Consider the following 21486-nt stretch of genomic DNA (forward strand, 5'->3'; position numbering starts at 1 on the left):
TGGGGTGACCCAAAGAGGCAGTGCTGCTGGCTGCAGCCAGCCTCAGGCACCAGCTGCTGCTGCTGCTGCTAAGTCGCTTCAGTCGTGTCCAACTCTGTGTGACCCCATAGACGGCAGCCCATCAGGCTCCGCCGTCCCTGGGATTCTCCAGGCAAGAACACTGGAGTGGGTTGCCATTTCCTTCTCCAAGAGGACAGAGCAAACTTTGGGCAAGGCCCTCCAAAGCAGGGATCCCCTGAGTTGTGGGGTTGGGGCAGGGACCTTGTTTGTAGAAATCTAAAGGTCATTGTCTAAGACCCTGATGCTAGGAAAGATTGAGGGCAAAAGGAGTAGGGGGCGGCAGAGGATGAGATGGTTGGATGGCAACATCGACTCAATTGACATGAGTCTGAGCAAGCTCAAAGATAGTGAAGGACAGAGGAGCCTGGTGTGCTGCAGTCCACGGGGTCACAAAGAGTCGGAAACCACTTAGCTACTGAACAACAGTAACTACAACCAAGGCCAAATTAGAAAGCAGAGATTCACTTCTGATCAAGAAAACAATGAAGATACGGGGAATCGAGCTGTCTACAAAGTGATGAGGAAGATCTGCTGCCTATTTGGGGTTCTTCTTTTGGTCAACCTGACCTGGTGTAAGATAGTCCAGCATCCCCTGAGGGCCAGGTGATCTCTGCCACATCTTTGGCCTCACACAGGTTGTCTCTGTTGATGATTCCAGATTTACATATCCAGTTTCTACTGCTGAGCTCAGACGTCTCTAACTTAACTATGTCTAAGATGGAACTTCTGATCTCATTTCCTGTATTTGGCTGTGCTCCAGTCTTCATTATTTATAATGAAGAAGAAACTTGAGTCATCTTTGGCTTATCTCCCTTTATCTCTAACTTTTATTCATCGCCAAGTCGTGTCTATTTCTCCTCCAAAGTCTGTCCTAAAACCTGCTGCAGCTAAGTACCTCTGCAGCTCCTCTGTCAGCCAAAGCCACTACCGTCTCTTGATCAGATTTCTTCAAGCTATCCTAACAAGTGGCCCCACTTCCACCCCTGCCCCCAACCCCTGGTTTCCCACAGGCTGTTCTCTCCCAGTCTTTCTACTCCCTTCTGCCTGTTTTCACTTTGTGCTCAGCTACAGGTCTGTGGAGAACTCACAACACCCCCGGCCCTTTCTATGCATTTGTACCTGCAGCTCCTTCCTCAAATACCTTCATGTTCTTGGACCTTTAGGAAAACCCCTATGTGTGCTTCAGATCTCAGCCCGAATGCCTCTTCTGTGCTGCGGTCCACTGCACACCAGCTCCCTAACCCCTCCTCATGTGATCCCTTGTAGAAGCGCCTTTAATGTTTGTTTGAATAAATACATGGACGTGAGTAGTATGAGGACTGAGGAGAGGAGGGCCTGCATTGTGCTGGGGTCTGAAAAGGAGATGGGGAGAGACAGGAAGACAGGGGTACAGCCATTTCAAGAAAGAACTGGGAAACATCTTTGGGCAAAACAGGCCTGATGAGCTAAAGAACAAAGGCCCTGGGGGCTGGAGCCCCAGAGACAAAAGCCAGGCTTGCAGGAGTAAAAGATTAACTTTATCTCTGTTACACTAGTATACCTTGTTGCCACAAGACAAGAAGCTCAACTATAAATTTTAACCTTATCTTTCCTGTGCTCTTTGCAGAAAATGCTCATACAATTCTTTCCCCTCACAAAAGCACTCCTTATTTCCCAAAGCCACCATTGAGTCCCCTGCTGCTGATTTAAAAAAATTGACAATTTCTGGAATTATCGGTGATCACAAGACAAATCTTCCCTTTTTTGGAAAAAAATTTAAAAAAATTTTTTTAAGTTTTTTTTTTTTTTTAATGTGGACCTTTTTTTAAGTCTTTATTGAATTTGTTACAATATTGCTTCTGTTTTATGTTTTGAGTTTTTGGCCTTGAGACATGTGGAATCTTAGCTCCCTGACCAGGGATTGAACCCACATTCCCTGCACTGAAAGGTAATATCTTAACCATTGTACCACCAGAGAAGTCCCCAAACCTTCTCTTTTATTGTAAAGGCAACTTGCCCCTTCAACTTGGGGAGCTGGCATATTTTTTTCCCCCACCATGTTTTTCTGGTGCACAGTGATCTAGTTTAGTAAAAAAACTTTGCTTGCTAAGAATCTTGTGGAAGCGCTACTCATTTCTACGGTATTTCTGTCCAGGAGTCTGGGAGGGCCCAGCGACACCAGGGCCTGGGGTGGGTGTCAGGCCTGGTGGGAGGCTGGGTCTGAGGAGTGTTCAGCCCTGTGTGACAGGACTGTGATGGGACAGAGGCCCTGTTTGTGAGAGAGATGGGGTGAGCGAACACAGAGAGTGACCTAGTGTTGGAGGGCGAGCAGCTCTGAGCCCCTGGTGGGGGAAAGTGGGCTGCCCTGCTGTAGACAGAATCAGGTCTTCTCAGGTCAGGGTTTCTGGGATGAGATCAAATGCCTCAGCAAAGCTTACTGTCTTCGTGAGACCCGGACACGGCCGTGGCCATGTCTGAAGCAGGGACCAGGAGCGCAGGCAGAACAAGATGGAAAGCCCTGGTGACCAGAGGCCTCTGTCTCAGCCTTTCTGGAGACTAGTGGGAGGGGGAAGGTAGATGAGGGAACTGGACAGGACAGGCTCGCCACTTGGGGGGCCAAGAGCCCCCCAGTACCACTCTATATCGCCACTGGAATATTCCCCTGGAGGAGGGCATGGCAACCCACTCCAGTATTCTTGTCTGGAGAATCCCATGGACAGAGGAGCCTGGTGGGCTACAGTCCATAGGGTCACTCAGAGTCAGACTTGACTGAAGCGTAGTAATAGTAGTATATGCCCACTGGGCTCTGAGTAAGGGTCTCTAGTTACTGAGGGGCAGGGAGCCCTGAATGAGTGGACTCAAGGTCACTGAGATGCCCTGGTCACTGGGGCTTGATTGAGGGTCCCTGGTCTCTGGGAGTCATAAGCTGTAGGTCCTGGTCATTAAGTGGACTGAGAGGGAGGCTCTAGTAACTATGGGGCTTGAGTGAAGGGTTCTGACCATTGAGGCCCAAGTGAAGGTTTCTGGTCATTATGGGGCCTGAGAAGGAGGCCCTGGTCACTGTGGGGGGGGCAGGATTGGGGGCTGAGTGAGGGGCCTGATCCCTGAGGATTTGTACTGATGTTATGGCCACTAAAGGACCTGGCGGGAAGCCTCTGATGACTAAATCTGAGGAGGCCCTGGTCACTGGGGCTTAAGGGGGAGGCCCCTCTATTAATCCTGAACTGAGGTTATGGGGGAGGCTTCCAGATGCCCCTAATCTGTCCAGCATGTTCCTGGCCTGTCCAGCATGGCTCACAACAGCCAGCAGATGGCACTGTGGCCTCACGTGTGGCCTGAATTCAGCCTTGTCCGGGACTGGTGCAGGCATTCCTTGCGGGGGGTGGGGGGCGGGTTGCAGGGGGGGCCGAGGGGGGCGGCGGGGGGAGAAGCTCAGGGGAGAGGGGCTCAGGTGCAGCCTCCTCCACCAGCCAGCTTGAGGAGCTGCGGGGGGTGAGCGGAGGAGGCGGGGAGTCAGGTGAACTCTGGCTAGCCACCCTGGGGTGATGGCCCAAGGCATATTCCCTGGAAGCCAAGATTCTGTGCTGTGAGTTAGGAGTTTTGTGTCTGTTTCATACAGGAGCAAGGACAGGCTTGACCAACAGCTCTGGAGCTCAGAGCAAACTCTACTCCAAATCTGGCCGCACACGTTTCCCCTCTAGATTGGTTCAGCCGTCCTGTCCACAGATCCAAGACACACTAAGATCCAACCTGAACACTAGAGAGGTTTTTCCTAGGGCATTTGGTGTCCTGTGAAACCCAGACAGAAATAGAGTCTGCACCTTTCATGGTCAGAACTTGTCAGAGCCCAGAACTCATTGATACCATACCTCACAGGGCCTGGACACCTTCCAGAACCGTGTCACACTCCAGGGTCTTGTCATACCCCAGATACAGTCATAGAGCAGGGCTCTGCCATCTAACAGATAAAGGCATATCCCAGGGCCCTGCCACCCTTCAGGCATAGAACAACCTGGGGCCTGAGCCATCCGTCTTTATACACTGGCACTTCCCAAGGTCCTATCACAGCCTGTGCTTGGCCCTGAGGTGTGGCAGTATCTGCGATGTGACAGCTGAGCTGTGACATATGGGGTACATGACCAAACTCTGAAATGCGCCTGGATTTGAGTGATGACAGGGCCCTGGGCTGTGACTTTACTCAGAGAGTGCAGAAACTGGTTTCAAAACCTGCACCTGTGAGTCTGGCTGTCATCACCAAGAATTCATGATTAGCAACTGTAACTATCATGGTGACAAGTGCTGAGGAGGATACAGAATGTCTGAAGCAGTGCCTCACCAGCTCTCTATGGTAGAGGACCACTTTCATTTTTCAAATTTCCCTTTTGAATCCACAGCAAACTGACACTTTTGTAAAGTACAGATATATGGCTAGAAAAATGAAATTGAAGAAAGCCATGCAAAATGAGTTACATTATGCCTTCCCACTGTATCTCTGACATAATGCCTGTGGGATATTGGAATCCGTACTCATATGTCATGTAAATAATGTGAAACTGTATATTTTTCAAAGCTTTATTTTAACTTTGGGGAATCTTTTGTTAATGTGTTAAAGGAATAAAAGAGCTGGAAAAGAAAAAAAAAACATAAGCCCATATTAAAGACATTTTATTTTGGAATAATTGTAGATCTACAGAAAAGTTGCAAAGAGAATAGAGCAACTTGCTGTATCCTCACTCAGATTCCCCAGTGCTAACATCTTAGATAACTGAAGCATATTTGTAAAAACTAACAAATTCGCATTGCACCGTGACTAAACTATGGACTCTCTTTGGAGTTCAGCAGTTTTCTGGCTAATGTACTCTTTCTGTTTCAGGATCCAATCCAGGATATCACAGTGCATTTAGTAGACTTTTTATGATTAAGTTCAAATAACCTATAAGTATTCTGTCAAATTGCTATGTTTCTAAGCACTTGCTCTTCTCTCTCTCTCTCTCTGTCTTTTAACTTTCTCTTTTATATTGGAACATAGCTAATTAACAATGTGATGGTTTCAGGTGCAGCAGAGTGGCTCAGGCATACATATACATGTATCCATTCTTCTCCAAATTCCTCTCCCAACCAGGCTGCCACATAACATTGAGCAGAGTTCCCTGTCTAAGCCTTTACTCTGAATCTCATCATGGACTGGTAACAATCTGTGGCCTGGCACTGGGGTGTTGGCCTCTCCTCGCGTAGCACTGAAATAAGGAATGTGTGTGCATGCGTGCTGAGTCACTTCCGTAGTGTCTATTTGTGACCCTATGGACCATAGCCCACCAGGCTCCCCTGTCCATGGGATTACCCAGGCAGGAACACTGGAGTGGGTTGCCATGCTGTCCTCCAGGAGACCTTCCTGACCCAAGGATTGAGCCTACATCTCTTGTATCTCCTGCATCGCCAGATGGTTCTTTACCACTAGCACCACCTGGGAAGGCCCAGGTATAAAGAATAGTTGCCATCTTTATTGTGATGCATCAGGGGAGTGACAAGGTGGAGGCAACTGACATGAACAACTAGAGCACAGGGTACAGAGGAAGGAAAGATGGCAGCCAGATGGGTGGGCATGGGCATGACTTGTGTGGAACAAATAGGAATGGGAAACTTTGGGAAAGAAGTCTGAAAAGATACCCAGGAAGGCTGAGAGCCTGCATTTACGTTCACTGTTTTGAACTTCGGAGTGAATATTGGCAACAACCCTTTGGTTCTGATGAGTATTTTAGCTTGTTGAGCTCTACCAGATCTGGGCAGTGAACTTAGGACTTGAAAAGACAACGTTGTGTATGGGTTCAAAGATTCCAAGGGCTGACCTAGGCCCCTGCCAGCCTGAGGACCCAGCATAGTTTGAGGACAACTTAGATCTAGGATTGCATGACAGGACTCCAAGACACACAAAGGGGCAGGGATGACAAGGTTCCCCCAGCCAAGGAGAAGGAAACCCAGAGAAGGATATTCATGTTCCAGGGCCTCCCTTCATCCTGACCTTGTTGTGATCCAGGCTGTTAGCAAGTGAGTAATGTAAACACTCCAGGCCTTAGTCTTCCATGTATGTAGTGGGATAAATAACATATCAGCTCAAGGAGGAGTCTGAGGATGAAAGAAGAATCGTATGGAAGTATTGTCATGATACCTGGCATGGAACAGGAGCTCCCCTCTCCTTCTCATGACAGCCCAGCTAGAATCTTTGGTTTCCCTATCTTCACCTGTTTCTTTTCCTCTAGGAAGCTGGAATCAAGGTTCTAGGAGGGGTTACCTGGCCTAGGTCCCATTTCATTGCAGATTCTCCAGCCTCCTCCTCTTCGTATTAGTGCCCGCTTATCCCTCAGGTCTCAAAGGAAGCCTCCAGGGCCCTTCCCTTCATCACCCAGAGAAGCACAGCTTGCCACTCAACACTTTCTTCTCTTGATCATCAATGCTCAATCAATCACAAGTAAATAAAGGCAGAAACTTGATCCTACCTTATTCTCTGCTCTATTTCTAGCACCAAAAAGTGCCTGGGCCGTATTTGACATTTTATAAATATTTGTTGAATGAATAATTTGGGAGGAAAATATGTGATTTCTTCCTTTAAACAACTTTGAGCATAGTTAACAGAATGTACAGAATGTACCATCAAGTGACAAAAATATCATTATTTGGAACTGAATAGGTTGCTGGAAAAAAAGATGGCCCTGGTAGAAATGAATTCAATATACCATAAAGTTGGAATCAAAAATTATTGGTAAAGGAAGAAATTTATTTTGTACATGGTCTGGGAAAAAATGGCTAGCATCAAAGAAAAATAATCTATATCTTTTCCTCACGTTGTACACCCAGAACTTCCCAGATGGACTAAAGAGCTTTAAAAACTTTGGAAACACCAACCTATTTATCAAATCTCTGGAAAGAATGAATTTTCCATCTTAGAAGCAATAGAAGCAGTCATAAAGGGAAAGGTTAACTGATGATTATCGAAGTATTTTAAACTTTTACAAGTTAAAAAAATAAAAGGTAACCCAAGTTAAAAGGCAAACACACTAGGGAAATATTTGCAGCCAGCTGCAGCAAGAACTTTCATAAATTGATTTTTAAAGTATACACAGAGGCCCCAGTGAATAAATAGAGTATGTGACCAGATGTTTTTCCAAAAAGGAAAGACATGCAATGATGCTCAATCTTAATAAAGAAAGATAACTCCAGGAGGCAGAGGTCCGTGGTGGCCTAAAGAGCCGGGGAGATTTCGCTGGTGAGGTGGAGTGTGAGCTTGTTTGAGGATGTGGACTTTACGGAGATGGAGAGGAGATGGCGACTCTTGGCAGGCATCTCCTGCTCACTAGGCTCTCCTGGCTCCCCTCTGACTTCGCAGGGTTTTTGAGGCTGAGAACTGGACAGTCTCCTTAGTGTCGGTCTGACCACTGTTATCCATCAGTAACGGAAAGGACTTTACTCACAAAAACAAACCACCACGGAAACTCAGGCAGGCCTAGCAGAGGGATGTTCTCAAGGGAGAATTCTGTGGTTGTGGGCGTAGGGAGATGGCCAAGGACCCCAACTTTCCCCATCTCATCTACTGCAGCAACCTTGGAGTTTTCTGACTTAAAAATCAGCTGCCTGGGACTTCCCTGGTGGCTCAGTGGCTAAGACTGTGCTCCCAATGCAGCGGGTCCAGATTTGATCCCTGGTGAGGGAATGTCTGATCAGTGGATGCCTGGCCATGCCAAATGAATGAATGAATGAACAAATAGATATTTAAGAAAAACAGCTGCCTGTCTACCCCTGCCCCTAACACCCAACCTGGGTTAAACTGTTCATTTTTCACAACTCTCCTGGGAATGTGAACAAAGTTGTCATTCACTGCTCTGAAACACACCTCAAACTAGCATTTTCACTTTAAAGTTTTTTCTTTCTATGACTTTTAATAAATATCTTTAAAAAATTAAGCAAGCAATACATATTCATTGGAGGAAGCACACATATAGCTGGCATTTCTGAAAGGTTTTATGAAGAACTGAGAGAAAGAGAAAAAACTGAACATATGAATAGTTTACCAATAGTTATATTTCTAAGCAGAGCAAGCAGTTCCCACAGTAAGGAGACTCTCCCCTCCAGCTAGACTTTCTGAGCCTGTGGGCTGGCTTCCTCTCCAAGTTCCAGACTTGATTAGATCTGAGAACCTTGATTCCTTCCCCACTGGAGAGGTCTCCTGACAGCTTTGCTGCCTCCAGGCTAAAAAACCCAGATTCATACTTGCAGCTCCCTTCCGCTCGGCCTCCCACTCAGCTCCCTTTCTGGTCTAAGAACGTGATTCATCCTCAGTTGCATGCAACAGCCATTCTCAATCATTTCTCCGCCCACCACAAGAGATGGATGTCATCCATATTCACACACGCTCTCAAAGGTCGAACCCAATTTTATCTAAACCTGGGAAGATTTTTGCAGGAAATGAAAGCCAATGGTAAAAATAACCATTACATCTCCATGCAATATGATGATTTGAAATTGGCACGACTGTTGGTGCGTTAGTGATTGCCCACTGCTGTCTGCTGCGCACGTAGCTCAGGCTTTGGAGAAGCCATTCCTGAGTGCTGGCTGTGATGCTGCCTCTTCCTCTCCCAAATTAGTGGGGGTGACATTATTATTATACGGATAACCTTAGTAGTGGTCACCACTAAGTCTCCTGCACATATTTTGAGAGCAATTATTGTGTTTAGTTGTATGTCTGTTTTCCCAACTAAACTTATGTGCTAGTAGCTGTATCCTTAGTGCCCAGCACAGGGCCCGACATTGATCAGTGGACAGAAATTGCATGTATGAGTGAAATCAGCCCCTTTTGCTTTAAAGTCTGTCTGTATCTTGCTCTGATTCTAAAAAACCCACCCTCCTTCAACTCCTGTCTCTTAGGTTTTTGCTTTGCTGCTACATTTCCTAAACTGAGTTTGCTTTCCTGATGACCTGTTTGTGCTCATCTAGCCTGCCAGGCCTGACATCTTGGTCCTGCTTCTTAGGCTCCTTTATCTGAAGACAAATGAGGAAAAAAAACTCTCAATTTTTTCCAGTCATCAGGAGTCTTTGAGATATTCTTGAGAGCTTTATTTAGGGTGAGAGATTTGTCTAACTTTCTCCTCTCCTCAACAGGAGTTCTAAGTTGGCTCTGCACCTAGATTTTGACTCTTTGACAGTAATTTATGTCTTATCCACTTTTATGTCACCCAGAGACTGTAGTACAGGTCTAGGTCAGATTAGGCCCATCTCCTTTGCAGCATGGAAGTGATTTTTAAGTAACTAACCATGTAGTTTGTCTAACATCTGTTATCTCCCATTTGGAGGTAAATTCCACAAGGTCAGGGGCTCTATTTAATTCACTGCTCAATCCCCAGCATCTATCACAGAACTCAATACACAGCATATCTTAATAAAGATGTGTGGTAAGAATAAATGAATTAATGAGTGAATACAGGAATTAGTAGACTGAATGAATGACCAGTTATGACTTTGATAAGCAGGGGATGATTTTGTCTGAAAGTAAGCCTTAGATGCTGAAGTCTCTGTTTGTGAAAGGGAAAAGCAGGCCTTGGGGCAGCTGGAGACCAAAGCATTGGTTAATGCTTAAAGGAATCCCATGGGTATCCTGGCTAAGGGCAGGGGAGCCCAGCTTGGGTCAAAATAGAGGGGATAAATGGCTCTGGGAGGGCTGAGAATGAGATTGGGAATTTGAGACACAATTTCCTACCCACCAGTTTCTCCCATAATTGTATTTACTTTGGACCCTAAGCTATGTTCTCTGAGGATTTGGAGTCAAAGTGGAAGTTGGTTTGTTTGTTACATGGTTCACGTGGATTAGTGTGTGGCAGCATTTCAAAGAGGATTATTGCTAATCACGCCTGATACAGGTGGGCTGGGGTGAGGGTGGCCAAAGTTGGCCTTTTGGGGGACAGTCCTTGGGACTGCACCAATTAGCCCAGCAAGCCCACACCTTCTCCTGAGACTTGGGCTCAGCTGTGGCCCTTGTCTGAACAAGGGGCCCAGGGAATGCAGGAGGCAGAAGTCCTGGAGACAAGAGGCTTTGGCAGATTCTCCAGGGACCAGAGGGAAGCAGAAGATGGACGAGTGACCTTAAGGGACCCACTGAGCTCTCGTTATGTCACCAGACCTTAATTAAGCCCCTTCAACCACAAAGGCCTGAGAGTGGGCACTGGGCACCTAAGGGCGTGGGGCTGAGTCAAGAAAGTTAAAGGTCTAAACATCTTAAAAATTATGATTGGTCTTCATATGTCATTCACTATAAAAACAGTTAAACCACAAAATAAGTGCAAAGGTCACTACAGTTGAGTTTTTTTATCCCACGATGGTCCCATTGATGCTTTTCTGCATATGTTGAATTTTTTAAAATAAAGTTTTTGTTTTGTTTTTGCTTTAGTAATGCCATAAGGTCTTTCTTGTGAGTCTGTTGAGGAATCCAAGGGAGGGGCCCAGCCACTGAGATCCGAGTGAAAACTGGAGAGATCTGAATGAGGGGCCTTGGCTCACTGAGGGGCTGAGAGAGGGGTCTGGCTGCTAAGGAAACAGAGACAAGAGCTCTGATAACTGAGGGATCTCAGTGAGGGTCCTGGTCACTGACAGTGCTGAGTCTGGGCTCTGCTCACTGAGGACCTGAAGAAAGGTCCTCATCTCTGAGACATCTGAGTCAGTGGCCCTGTTTACTGAGGGGCTTGGCAGAGGCATCTGGTCATTAACACCTAAAGAAGAGGCTCTGGTCACAAATTCTTGAGTGTTGTCAGTGGGTCCAAGTGAGAGGTTCTACTCCCTGAGAGGACCAGGGAGGGATTTTGTGTTCCAGAGTTAGGGCTACTAGCTTCTGGGAGCACTGAGTGTGGGGGTACCAGTTTCAAGGTTTGAAGAAAGGGCTCTGACCACCGAGACATGCCTGAGAGTTTTTGGTCAATGAGAAATATAAATAAGAGGCTACCTCCATCAAGTCTGGGCTCACATAGGTGGACAAACCTCCCAGTGTGGGGCTCCATAGCTGAGATTCCATATCCAGATTAAACCGTAGGGGCCCTTAATGCCTTCTTTCCTTCTTCAGCCTGACCTGCAGGTCTTCCAGTCACCAGTAGATGGCACTGCAGCTTCACATGAAGAGGGGGCTGCAGGCATGGGTCCCAAGGTGGGGTCCAGGTGCAAGCGGGTGACACATGGGAGAGAGAAGAGATTAGTTGCCTCTCTCCTCCCTAGACTCCCTGGAGGCAGGGAGGAACCAAAAAGGGAACCATCCCTTTTTGATGGCCAAGGGAGACCCCCAAAACACAGGCCACCTAGAGGCTGAGTCCTGTAAGCCCCAAACCAAGTAGTTTCAAACATAGAATGACTTTTATGTTTGATTCATTCCTGCATTCACTTGCTCAGTGACTGTAGCCCAATAATACATAAAGAATGTATGCTAGGCACTGAGGGTACGAGGGTGATTAAAAAAGGCCACTGTTGTTGAGAAATCCATAGCCTTGGAGGTGAAAAGTTAATATAAACATATTAAATTAATATAAATGTGTGTGCGTGTGTGCTTAGCTGCTCAGTCGTGTCCAACTCTTTGCGACTCCATGAACTGTAGCCCGCCAGCCTCTTCTGTCCATGGGATTTTCCAGGCAAGAAGACTGGAGTGGGTTGACATTTCCTCCTCCAGGGGATCTTCCTGACCCAGGGATTGAACCCATGTCTTCTGAATTTGCAGATGTATTCTTTATCACAAAACCACCTGGGAAGCCCTAATATAAATGTGATAAGGACTGTAACACACGGATGTAGACAGTAATATGGGAGTTCAGGGAAGGAATGGATATAGAATTTGGGGAGGTTGTGAATATGAGAGAAGAAAGAGGTGACATTGAAATAGAGTCTCAGAGTAGGGGCTGGGATTTGTGGCAACAAGGGATGGTGTGTTGGGACAGGAGCAAAAGTGTGAGTAAAGATGTGGGGTGACGGAAATTTCCTGGTGGTTCAGTGGTTAGCCCTTCCACTGCAGGGGTATGGGGTGGATGCCTGGTCTGGGAATGAAAATCCTGCATGTTGTGTGGCATGAAACTGCCTACTCCCCAAAAAGAGAGATGTGAGGTGAATGACACAGGTTGGGTGTTGAGGGATCATGCAGCCCAAATGTCTAGGGTATAGGGAGTAGGGTGGGGTGGGCTGGCAGGATGGTAAGCAGGAATGACAGGTACATATGAGGAAGATCACTAGGAACTTTGTAATCCATATTTAGGGATTCGTTCATGATCCTTTAATGCATGAAGAATCAAGAGGGTTTTCAAGCAGGCAGGTGATGCATTCAGGTTTCTGTTTAATTACTCTGGTAGCCAAGGTGTGGCAAATTAGAATTTATGAGAGTTATGTAGGGAGATAGGGAGAAAAACATAGATTTGAGGGGTATTTAAGAGGGAAGATGAATAGGATTTTGGGCCAAAGTAGATATGAAAGATAAGGAGAATAAAGAATTTTGGAAAACAATAAATGCTGGCCTTTACTAAGCATTTAACATTTATGGTAGTGTATATCACTAATCATAACAGAATTCTATATGATAGAAATTATTACCCCCATTTTCAGCTGAAGAAACTAGAGCTCAGAGACGCTATGTGACCTGCCAAAGGTCACACAGGTAGTTCTGTTTCCTACCTGGTTTTCCTATCTTCAGCTTTATCCCTCCCAGACCACGCTCCACCAGACTGAGCTTTAGAAAATCCTTCCTCAACATCTTTAAATGGCTCTCTAATGTGTATAGGATAAAACAAAGCCCAAGCGTTTCACCAGATCAAACCAGTCAATCCTGAAGGAAATCAACCCTGAATACTCAACGGAGGACTGATGCTGAAGCTCCAATACTGAGGCCACCTGATGAGAAGAGCCTACTCATTGGAAAAGACCCTGATGCTGGGAAAGATTAAGGGCAGGAGAAGGGGCAACAGAGGTTGAGATGGTTAGATGGCATCATCAACACATCAAACATAAGTTTGAGCAAACTCCGGGAGATAGTGAAGGACAGGGAAGCCTCACATTTTGCAATTTATGTGGTCGCAAAGAGTTAGACATGACTTGGCGACTGAAAAACAACAACAAAGCATTTCACAGCTGTGCCCAAAGTTCCTGGCCATCCAATCCCTGATGCCCTCAGCCCTTCCCTACCCCATTCTAAAGATCTGGGAGACAGGGCTGCTGGCAGCTTGCTTTCTTGCTGGCCACCCTTTCTTTTTTAAAGGGCATCTCTTTCTGGCCTGTATCCACTTGTATACGTGGTGCCCTGGTGCTGTATACCCCACCCAGAGACCTCAAACACACACTGCACTCATCACATGTGCCTATCTCCAGCCCCGCTGTGTGACCAACTCCTACTCATTCTTCAAGTGTCAGCTTGAAATGTCACTTCCTTAGGGCAGCACTTTGTGACTAACCCTCAATGCCAGGAGGTTAGGTCTTCCTATAATATATTGTCACTACATCTAGTACTTTTGTTTCATAGCATTTATCACAGTTGTAATTAATTATTTTCATAATTAGTGACTACTTATTATTATAGTCCAGTCTTTTCCACTGGACTACAAGCTCCTTGGGATCAGGGCCCTACCTAAGGATATTCATTGCAGCTATTTTGTAACAACAGAAATACCAGGAATGGAGAATTGGTTCATGACAATGTGATAGAATACTATGTAGTCATTAAAATGAATGAAGCTTCTGCCACCCTCCTTCAAGTCCCACCCAGGACTTGTTGACAGAGGATGAGAAGGCTCAAGGTTGATTTGCAGAAGGCTCTGTGCAGAATGCAGCCGTGAGGCAGAAATGGGCAGGAGGAAACCCATCCTTCCCACTGCCTGGTGATGGGAATGTCGTTACTCATCATTATACTTTAATAATCATTCTCCAAATGTTGGCTTCCTGACACCAGGACTCTTTTACTACCCAAATCAAGACCATTTCCATTAGCGGATTGTAATGGTTGCACTAGATTGGAAACTGGTCATTCACATTTCTCATAACACACAGCAGAAAGCAGACAAAAAGGTATCCTGGTGTCATTTAAGATGATTAATCATGACTCTTATTGGAGAAAAGTGCTTTCCCCCACTCTTGATGGTTTATTTTATACGGTGGGAGATTCTCCAGAGTAATACTCTTGGCCTCTCTCCCCAGAAGAGAAGTTAATAACTTAGTGGACTGACAAATTTGACAAGAACAAACTGAACATTAGTTCAGCATCTCCATTTCTCCTTTTGGGAGTTAGGTCACCCACAGAAGCATGCATTCTGTAGGATGTTTTAAAGGGACTTGTCCCAGTGGGGAGACTTAAGTTTTCTTAAGTCTGGGGTTCACTATTGGAAAGTTCATTTATCCAATAATGTGAGTCCCCTTCTTCAGTTTTAACTTTATCAAAGTAATAAAAAGTAATATTGACTTCTACTTTTTAATTGGCCTTGAACTCAGGGCAAGGAAAGAGGGGGCTATTTATTGAGGATCCACAGAACTTCAACATCTGATTCACTGAACCAGGAGCCTGGTGAAGAGGCTTTGATGAGGCCAGGGTCTGTAGCTTAGGTCTGGACTTTAGTAAACCTGTGTTTATGGCTGCCATGGTTTGTGGACCCTCATACTGAGCCATGTGGCTGGCTTTTTTTCTGATGGAGTTGTTTTTATCCTTTGTAACTGGGCAGGAAACTTCAGGTTTTAAGTGTCAGATATGTGGGATTTTCTCCTTGGTGGGTCATCACAAGTCTCCGAGTTTGATCCACAGTTGAGGATCTGTTTTTATAGAGACAGGGCTATGGGTTAGCTGTAAGGGTACAGAGGATGGGTCTTTCCTGCCTTCAGCCAAAAAGCTTCTGTCAAAGGTCATGTAGGTGACCTTAACATTCACAACGACAGGGCTTAGCCAGACATGACCCTGGGAGATGTCGGGGAGGGGTACTTAGCAGGGAGTGGCTCAGTTGACACCAGTCTTGGCAGGTGCCTGCTACACAGGATCTGACAAGCACAAGTTGGTCACACTGCTCTTAGGAGAGACACAGCCACAGCAAAAGTGAGAGCTTTGGGTGTAGTGTGTTACAGTTCATCCTTGAACTACTCAGGTATTAAGCTTAGCATATGTGCATGGGCCACGTGAGGGCCACAGAGATGCTGATGGGCTGCAGTGACTTAACAAACCGGAGGAACTGCACAAGCCTTCAGTCACAGAGAAAAGAGAGTCCTTGTGTATGTGAGCCTTTTAGATGGGAAAAGAGTGCAAAACAATTAGTTATTAGCTGTATCATTCATCAGTACAGACAGTCTGCTTCAAATATGATTCAGAAGAGTGTTATTTTGAAATGACTTCATCCAAGAAAGGGAGTTATGGAGGGACTAATACAACTGAAATGGATGAATAAAAAAGGGAAAAGGAGAAGCATCTAGATCTATGTGCTCTTAGAGAGGATACCAGAACAGAGTGAGGTGTCTGTTATTAGCTCAGAAACAGTGACTATGTCCTAGATAATTTTAGCAAGGTTAAAAAAATTCTAGATTTCAGAGATGACTGGAATGACTCCTTTTAAAAGGGTCCAAACTTAGGAAACTATTAAGAGGTAATTTCTCTTCTCAAAATGAGAAAGAGAGATATCACAGAATGAACAAATTAGAGATAAAATTATAACTTACTTTTTTTGTATGCCAGAAGTATTTTATTGACGTTATCAGTTTATCTGCTGAGTTTGGTGCAGGAACATTCTGATTCACCTCTATCATGTTTTGACAGTACCTTCAACTATATGAGAATTAAACACACTTGAAAAAAAAAAACCACAATACCATTATGATACTCAAAACTTATTTCATTAATGTTATTGAATATTCAATTAACATTCAAATTTTCCAAGTTATCACATAATTTCTTTCAACTTGTTTTTGGAATCAGAACGCAAATAAAACCCAATCACTAATATTAGTTTATAGGTTTCTTCAGTTCAGTTCAGTCACTCAGTCATGTCCGACCCTTTGCGACCCCATGAATCGCAGCACGCCAGGCCTCCCTGTCCATCACCAGCTCCCAGAGTTCACTCAGACTCACATCCATCGAGTCAGTGATGCCATCCAGCCATCTCATCCTCTGTCGGCCCCTTCTCCTCCTGCCCCCAATCCCTCCCAGCATCAGAGTCTTTTCCAATGAGTCAACTCTTCGCATGAGGTGGCCAAAGTACTGGAGTTTCAGCTTTAGCATCATTCCTTCCAAAGAAATCCCAGGGCTGATCTCCTTCAGAATGGACTGGTTGGATCTCCTTGCAGTCCAAGGGACTCTCAAGAGTCTTCTCCAACACCACAGTTCAAAAGTAGCAATTCTTCGGTGCTCAGCCTTCACAGTCCAACTCTCACATTCATACATGACCACAGGAAAATCCATAGCCGTGACTAGACGGACCTTTGTGGCAAAATAATGTCTCTGCTTTTGAATATGCTATCTAGGTTGGTCATAACTTTCCTTCCAAGGAGTAAGCGTCTTTTAATTTCATGGCTGCAGTCACCATCTGCAGTGATTTTGGAGCCCAGAAAAATAAAGTCTGCCACTGTTTCCACTGTTTCCCTATCTATTTCCCATGAAGTGATGGGACTGGATGCCATGATCTTCGTTTTCTGAATGTTGAGCTTCAAGCCAACTTTTTGACTCCCCACTTTCACTTTCATCAAGAGGCTTTTTAGTTCTTCACTTTCTGCCATAAGGGTGGTATCATCTGCATATCTGAGGTTATTGATATTTCTCCCGGCAATCTTGATTCCAGCTTGTGCTTCTTCCAGTCCAGCGTTTCTCATGATGTACTCTGCATATAAGTTAAATAAACAGGGTGACAATATACAGCCTTGACGTACTCCTTTTCCTATTTGGAACCAGTCTGTTGTTCCATATCCAGTTCTAACTGTTGCTTCTTGACCTGCATACAGATTTCTCAAGAGGCAGGTCAGGTGGTCTGGTATTCCCATCTCTTTCAGAATTTTCCACAGTTTATTGTGATCCACACAGTCAAAGGTTTTGGCATAGACAATAAAGCAGAAATAGATGTTTTTTTTCTCTTGCTTTTTGGCATAGTCAATAAAGCAGAAATAGATGTTTTTTCTCTTGCCTTTTCCATGATCCAGCAGATGTTGGCAATTTGATCTCTGGTTCCTCTGCCTTTTCTAAAACCAGCTTGAACATCAGGAAGCTCACGGTTCACATATTGCTAAAGCCTGGCTTGGAGAATTTTGAGCATTACTTTACTAGCATGTGAGATGAGTGCAATTGTGCGGTAGTTTGAGCATTCTTTGGCATTGCCTTTCTTTGGGATTGGAATGAAAACTGACCTTTTCCAGTCCTGTGGCCACTGCTGAGTTTTCCAAATTTGCTGGCATATTGAATGCAGCACTTTCTTTTTTTTTTTTTTAGGCAAATATTATATTTATTAACTATGACTGGAAGATACATTCTTGATTTATTATCTCCATATTCAAAAAGAATTTCAAAGTAACAAAATAATTTTGTCCACCATAGAATCCAGAATAGGGTTGGGCTCTGGGGACCAAGTTCATTGTTGACAGGGTGGGCAGAACGCTCTGCCTCTAAACAATTTTTTGAGCTAGTTTAACTTTCAGCTCTGAGTCCTGGTCACAGTCTTGAAATCACAGAAGGTTAGAGACTGGAATTAGCCAGAGGGATGAGTTTCTGGTTCAGACACGAGGAGAGGGTTTCTTGGAAGTGATCAATGAAGCCTCTGCGGCAGAAACAGAAGACAAGGGCAGAGGGCATGGGGGCCGAACCAGAGGGGCCTGGCACTGGGGGGCGGCGGGTGAGGAGCCCTCTCACCACTTCCTTGTTTTCACCCGTGTGTCTCCACTCCGTAGAACAGGGGCTGCGTTCAGTCAGTAACCTTGATGTAAGAATGTTCTTCTCGTAGTTTCTCATAGAATTTAAAGACAGGGCCCAGTAGGACCCTTGATTGAACCCAGGAGAGATCCCAGGATGCCAGGAGCTACAAGCTTTTGATTACTGAGGTGGTCTGGCCAATGATCCCAGCTCCTGGAAGGCACGGTCAGGTTGTGTTACAGGGACAGCCTAGGGACGGATCCGTACGATGACACTGGATTGGGGCCTGCAGACTCCACACTGCTCAGGCCACGAATCATAGCCCTCGACACTGTGGTCAAACAACACAAAGCGGACGCCCTTCTTGATGTTGGTGAAGGCATGCATGATCCGAAAGGAGAAACTGCCTGTCCGCGGCCGGACAGGAAAACGTTTATGGAAGAAATAATGCAAGATGGCATAGTTGGCATCTAGAAGCTTGACGACTAGCTGATACATCCGGTCACTGCCTTGTTGTTCTCTCCAGCGGCGACAGACAGAAATCCAAATCTTTCCACTATCCAGGAGTTCCCGCCACAGACCCTCCTCCTCCAGATCCAAAATTTCTCCTTTGTACCAACACCTGTAGGCAGGACTGTAGCTCGTCTGCCCAGAAGTTTTCAGCCTGGCCCCCAAGTCTTCCTCTTCCTCTGAGCTATCGCTACCACTCAGCACCATACAGTTCCAGAGGTCTTTGCCTGCGGGGTTCGCGGTGAGCTTGCGTCCTATGGGTCTGCGCTCGCAGAAGCGGCCCAGGATGCAGGGCCCGGGGTCGTCAGCAGGGGGCAGGCAGTTGCTGATGACGGGCCACAGGTCGGGGTGTTTCCAAGGCAGGATGCTCCGCCACAGGTCCCAGCCGTCCACCACGTCTCGCCAGCGCCGGCACACCGGGCGGCAGTGCCAGAGCAGCGTGCTTGGGGGCAGGTAGCTCAGTACCTTCCGGAGCATCTCGATGGGCAGTTGGTTCCGGCCTGGAGCCTCCTGTGGCTCGCGGTGCGGATCTGGGACGCGGGGGGCAGGCCCCAGGAGATTGAGGCGCCCATAGTCTCCTCGTCAGGCCCCGCGGCTGCTGCTGCAGCAGACCACCGCAGCCGCTCTCCGCCCCGCGCATCCCAGCGCCTGCAGCCAACCCCCCTTTGAATGCAGCACTTTCACAGCATCATCTTTCAGGTTTTGAAATAGCTCAACTGGAATTCCATTCCTCCACTAGCTTTGTTCGTAATGACTCTTTCTAAGGCCCACTTGACTTCACATTCCAGGATGTCTGGCTGTAGGTCAGTGATCACATCATCGTGATTATCTGGGTCATGAAGATCTTCTTGTACAGTTCTTCTGTGTATTCTTGCCGTCTCTTCTTAATATCTTCTGCTTCTGTTAGGTCCATACCATTTCTGTCCTTTATCGAGCCCATCTTTGCATGAAATCTTCCCCTGGTATCTCTGATTTTCTTGAAGAGATCTCTAGTCTTTCCCATTCTGTTGTTTTCCTCTATTTCTTTGCATTGATCACTGAAGAAGGCTTTCTTATCTCTTTTTGCTCTTCTTTGGAACTCTGCATTCAGATGTTTATATCTTTCCTTTTCTCCTTTGCTTTTCGCACCTCTTCTTTTCACAGCTATTTGTAAGGCCTCCCCAGACAGCCATTTTGCTTTTTTGCATTTCTTTTCCATGGGGATGGTCTTGATCCCTGTCTCCTGTACAATGTCACGAACCTCATTCCATAGTTCATCAGGCACTCTATCTATCAGATCTAGGCCCTTAAATCTATTTCTCACTTCCACTGTATAATCATAAGGGATTTGATTTAGGCCATACCTGAATGGTCTAGTGGTTTTCCCTACTTTCTTCAATTTAAGTCTGAATTTGGCAATAAGGAGTTCATGATCTGAGCCACAGTCAGCTCCTGGTCTTTTTTTTGTTGTTGACTGAATAGAGCTTCTCCATCTTTGGCTGCAAAGAACATAATCAATCTGATTTCGGTGTTGACCATCTGGTGATGTCCATGTGTAGAGTCTTCACTTGTGTTGTTGGAAGAGGGTTTGCTATGACCAGTGCATTTTCTTGGCAAAACTCTATTTTGCCCTGCTTCATTCCATATTCCAAGGTCAAATTTGCCTGTTACTTCAGGTGTTTCTTGACTTCCTACTTTTGCATTCCAGTCCCCTATAATGAAAAAGCTTCTTAGATGTCTTTTAATCTATATTATTTTCCTTCCATCACTTTTTTTTTCTTTGAAATTTATTGGCTGTGGAACTTGGGTCATTTATCTTATAGAACATCCCACAGTATGCATGAGTTGCTCTGTTATCTTTAGAGATGTTTCCCTGCCTCAGGTATTGCTGGCGAATTGGTAATTAGACCTGGAGATTTGATCAGATTCAGATTTGACTTTTGACTTGATCCTTCTGTGGCAGAGGGGTCACTTCTCTGGCAAATTTGGGACGAATGAGTCGGGCATGCTCCACACAACACCTCGCTCTTTAGCCAGGCTCCCCGGGGGACATACACTATGCTTTCCTCCTCCTATGAAGTAAAATTAGAAGGGATCATCCCTGGATAGGGGTGGGAGACCAGGTTGGGGAGAGGGAGAGCTATCATTTTCTTGCCTAAAGTGGGTAGGTTAGTTTTCCTAATCCTGGAGTTCAGGATCAAGAAGCCGATTGCTACTAAATGATACAGCCACATTTGCCAATATCAACTTCCTCAGTAGTACTATTGTTATCTTGATCTCTCATTAGCCTTGTTCTTTTGCATCATTTCTCAATTAATTCAGAACTTTGGCAGAGAATGGAGGGTTATTATTTATCAGTGCCCCTAAACTCTACAACAACCATCAAGGATACACAGACTTGCTACTTCTATCAGACAAGCTGCTGTGCCTGCCCGGCCCACAGATCCTGTGGCCTTGTTTACCACATTCATCTCATTCCTGCACTGCTGGGCAGCAGCTTATTGGGCCTGACCTAAGGCTACTGGTTAAATGCTCATTCCCTTAACTCTCAGGAAATTCAACTAAGACGCAATGACTGTAATATTTCACAGAAGGCACTTGAACTGGGTTGAGATGGCCTTTTTCTCACCCTGTGCATCGCTGACAAGAAGGCAGAGAGCCAGCATCCAGGGAAGCAGCATGGCGCAGGCGCATGGACAGGGGTGGAGCCGAGTGGTCAGGAAGCTTTTGAGAATTAGAGGGTGAAACCTGGCTCTCTGACCTCCTTGTTCCAGCCCCTCAGGTTTTTCTTGTCCTTAGATGCTGGGAGATGGTCACTTGACCCTATGTTTGTGAGATGGAGGGAATTATGTTCACTGGACTTGCTGAAGAAAACACTAATATTTTGGAAGAGCTTTCATAACAAGCTCATTGGAAGTAGAAGCTGAGAAGCCAAGGGGTCTGAGTATGGGCAACACCTCTGCAGGGGACAGGGACAGCCTTTGCTGGTCACTGTGGAGAGAAAGGGGAGGAAGAGTGTGGGAGGAAGAGTCAGTGACACTGATGTGACACTCTCCAGGACCAACTCTCCAAAGTACTCTTCAGAGTACATATCT

At 45.8% G+C, this 21486-nt stretch overlaps 1 protein-coding gene across 1 annotated transcript; it reads right to left on the minus strand.

Moving 5' to 3' along the window:
- Positions 1–18151: 18151 nt before the first annotated feature.
- LOC133260949 (F-box only protein 27-like) lies at positions 18152–21072 on the minus strand. Its single transcript, XM_061439576.1, has 2 exons — positions 21021–21072; positions 18152–18942 (listed from the first exon to the last, which is right to left on the minus strand). The coding sequence occupies exons 1-2, from the start codon at positions 21070–21072 to the stop codon at positions 18152–18154; spliced, it is 843 nt and encodes a 280-aa protein (XP_061295560.1).
- Positions 21073–21486: the final 414 nt, after the last annotated feature.

The sequence above is a fragment of the Bos javanicus genome, chromosome 15 (genome assembly GCF_032452875.1).
Source record: "Bos javanicus breed banteng chromosome 15, ARS-OSU_banteng_1.0, whole genome shotgun sequence".
Lineage (NCBI taxonomy): Eukaryota > Metazoa > Chordata > Mammalia > Artiodactyla > Bovidae > Bos > Bos javanicus.

Excerpts from the sequence above, each read along its gene's own strand:
- LOC133260949 (XM_061439576.1), bottom strand. The coding sequence starts at position 21,072 with ATGCTGCTTCCCTGGATGCTGGCTCTCTGCCTTCTTGTCAGCGATGCA. Across the intron at positions 18,943-21,020 it reads TCTTGTCAGCGATGCACAGG|ATCCGCACCGCGAGCCACAG; the intron begins GTGAGAAAAAGG and ends CCCGCGTCCCAG.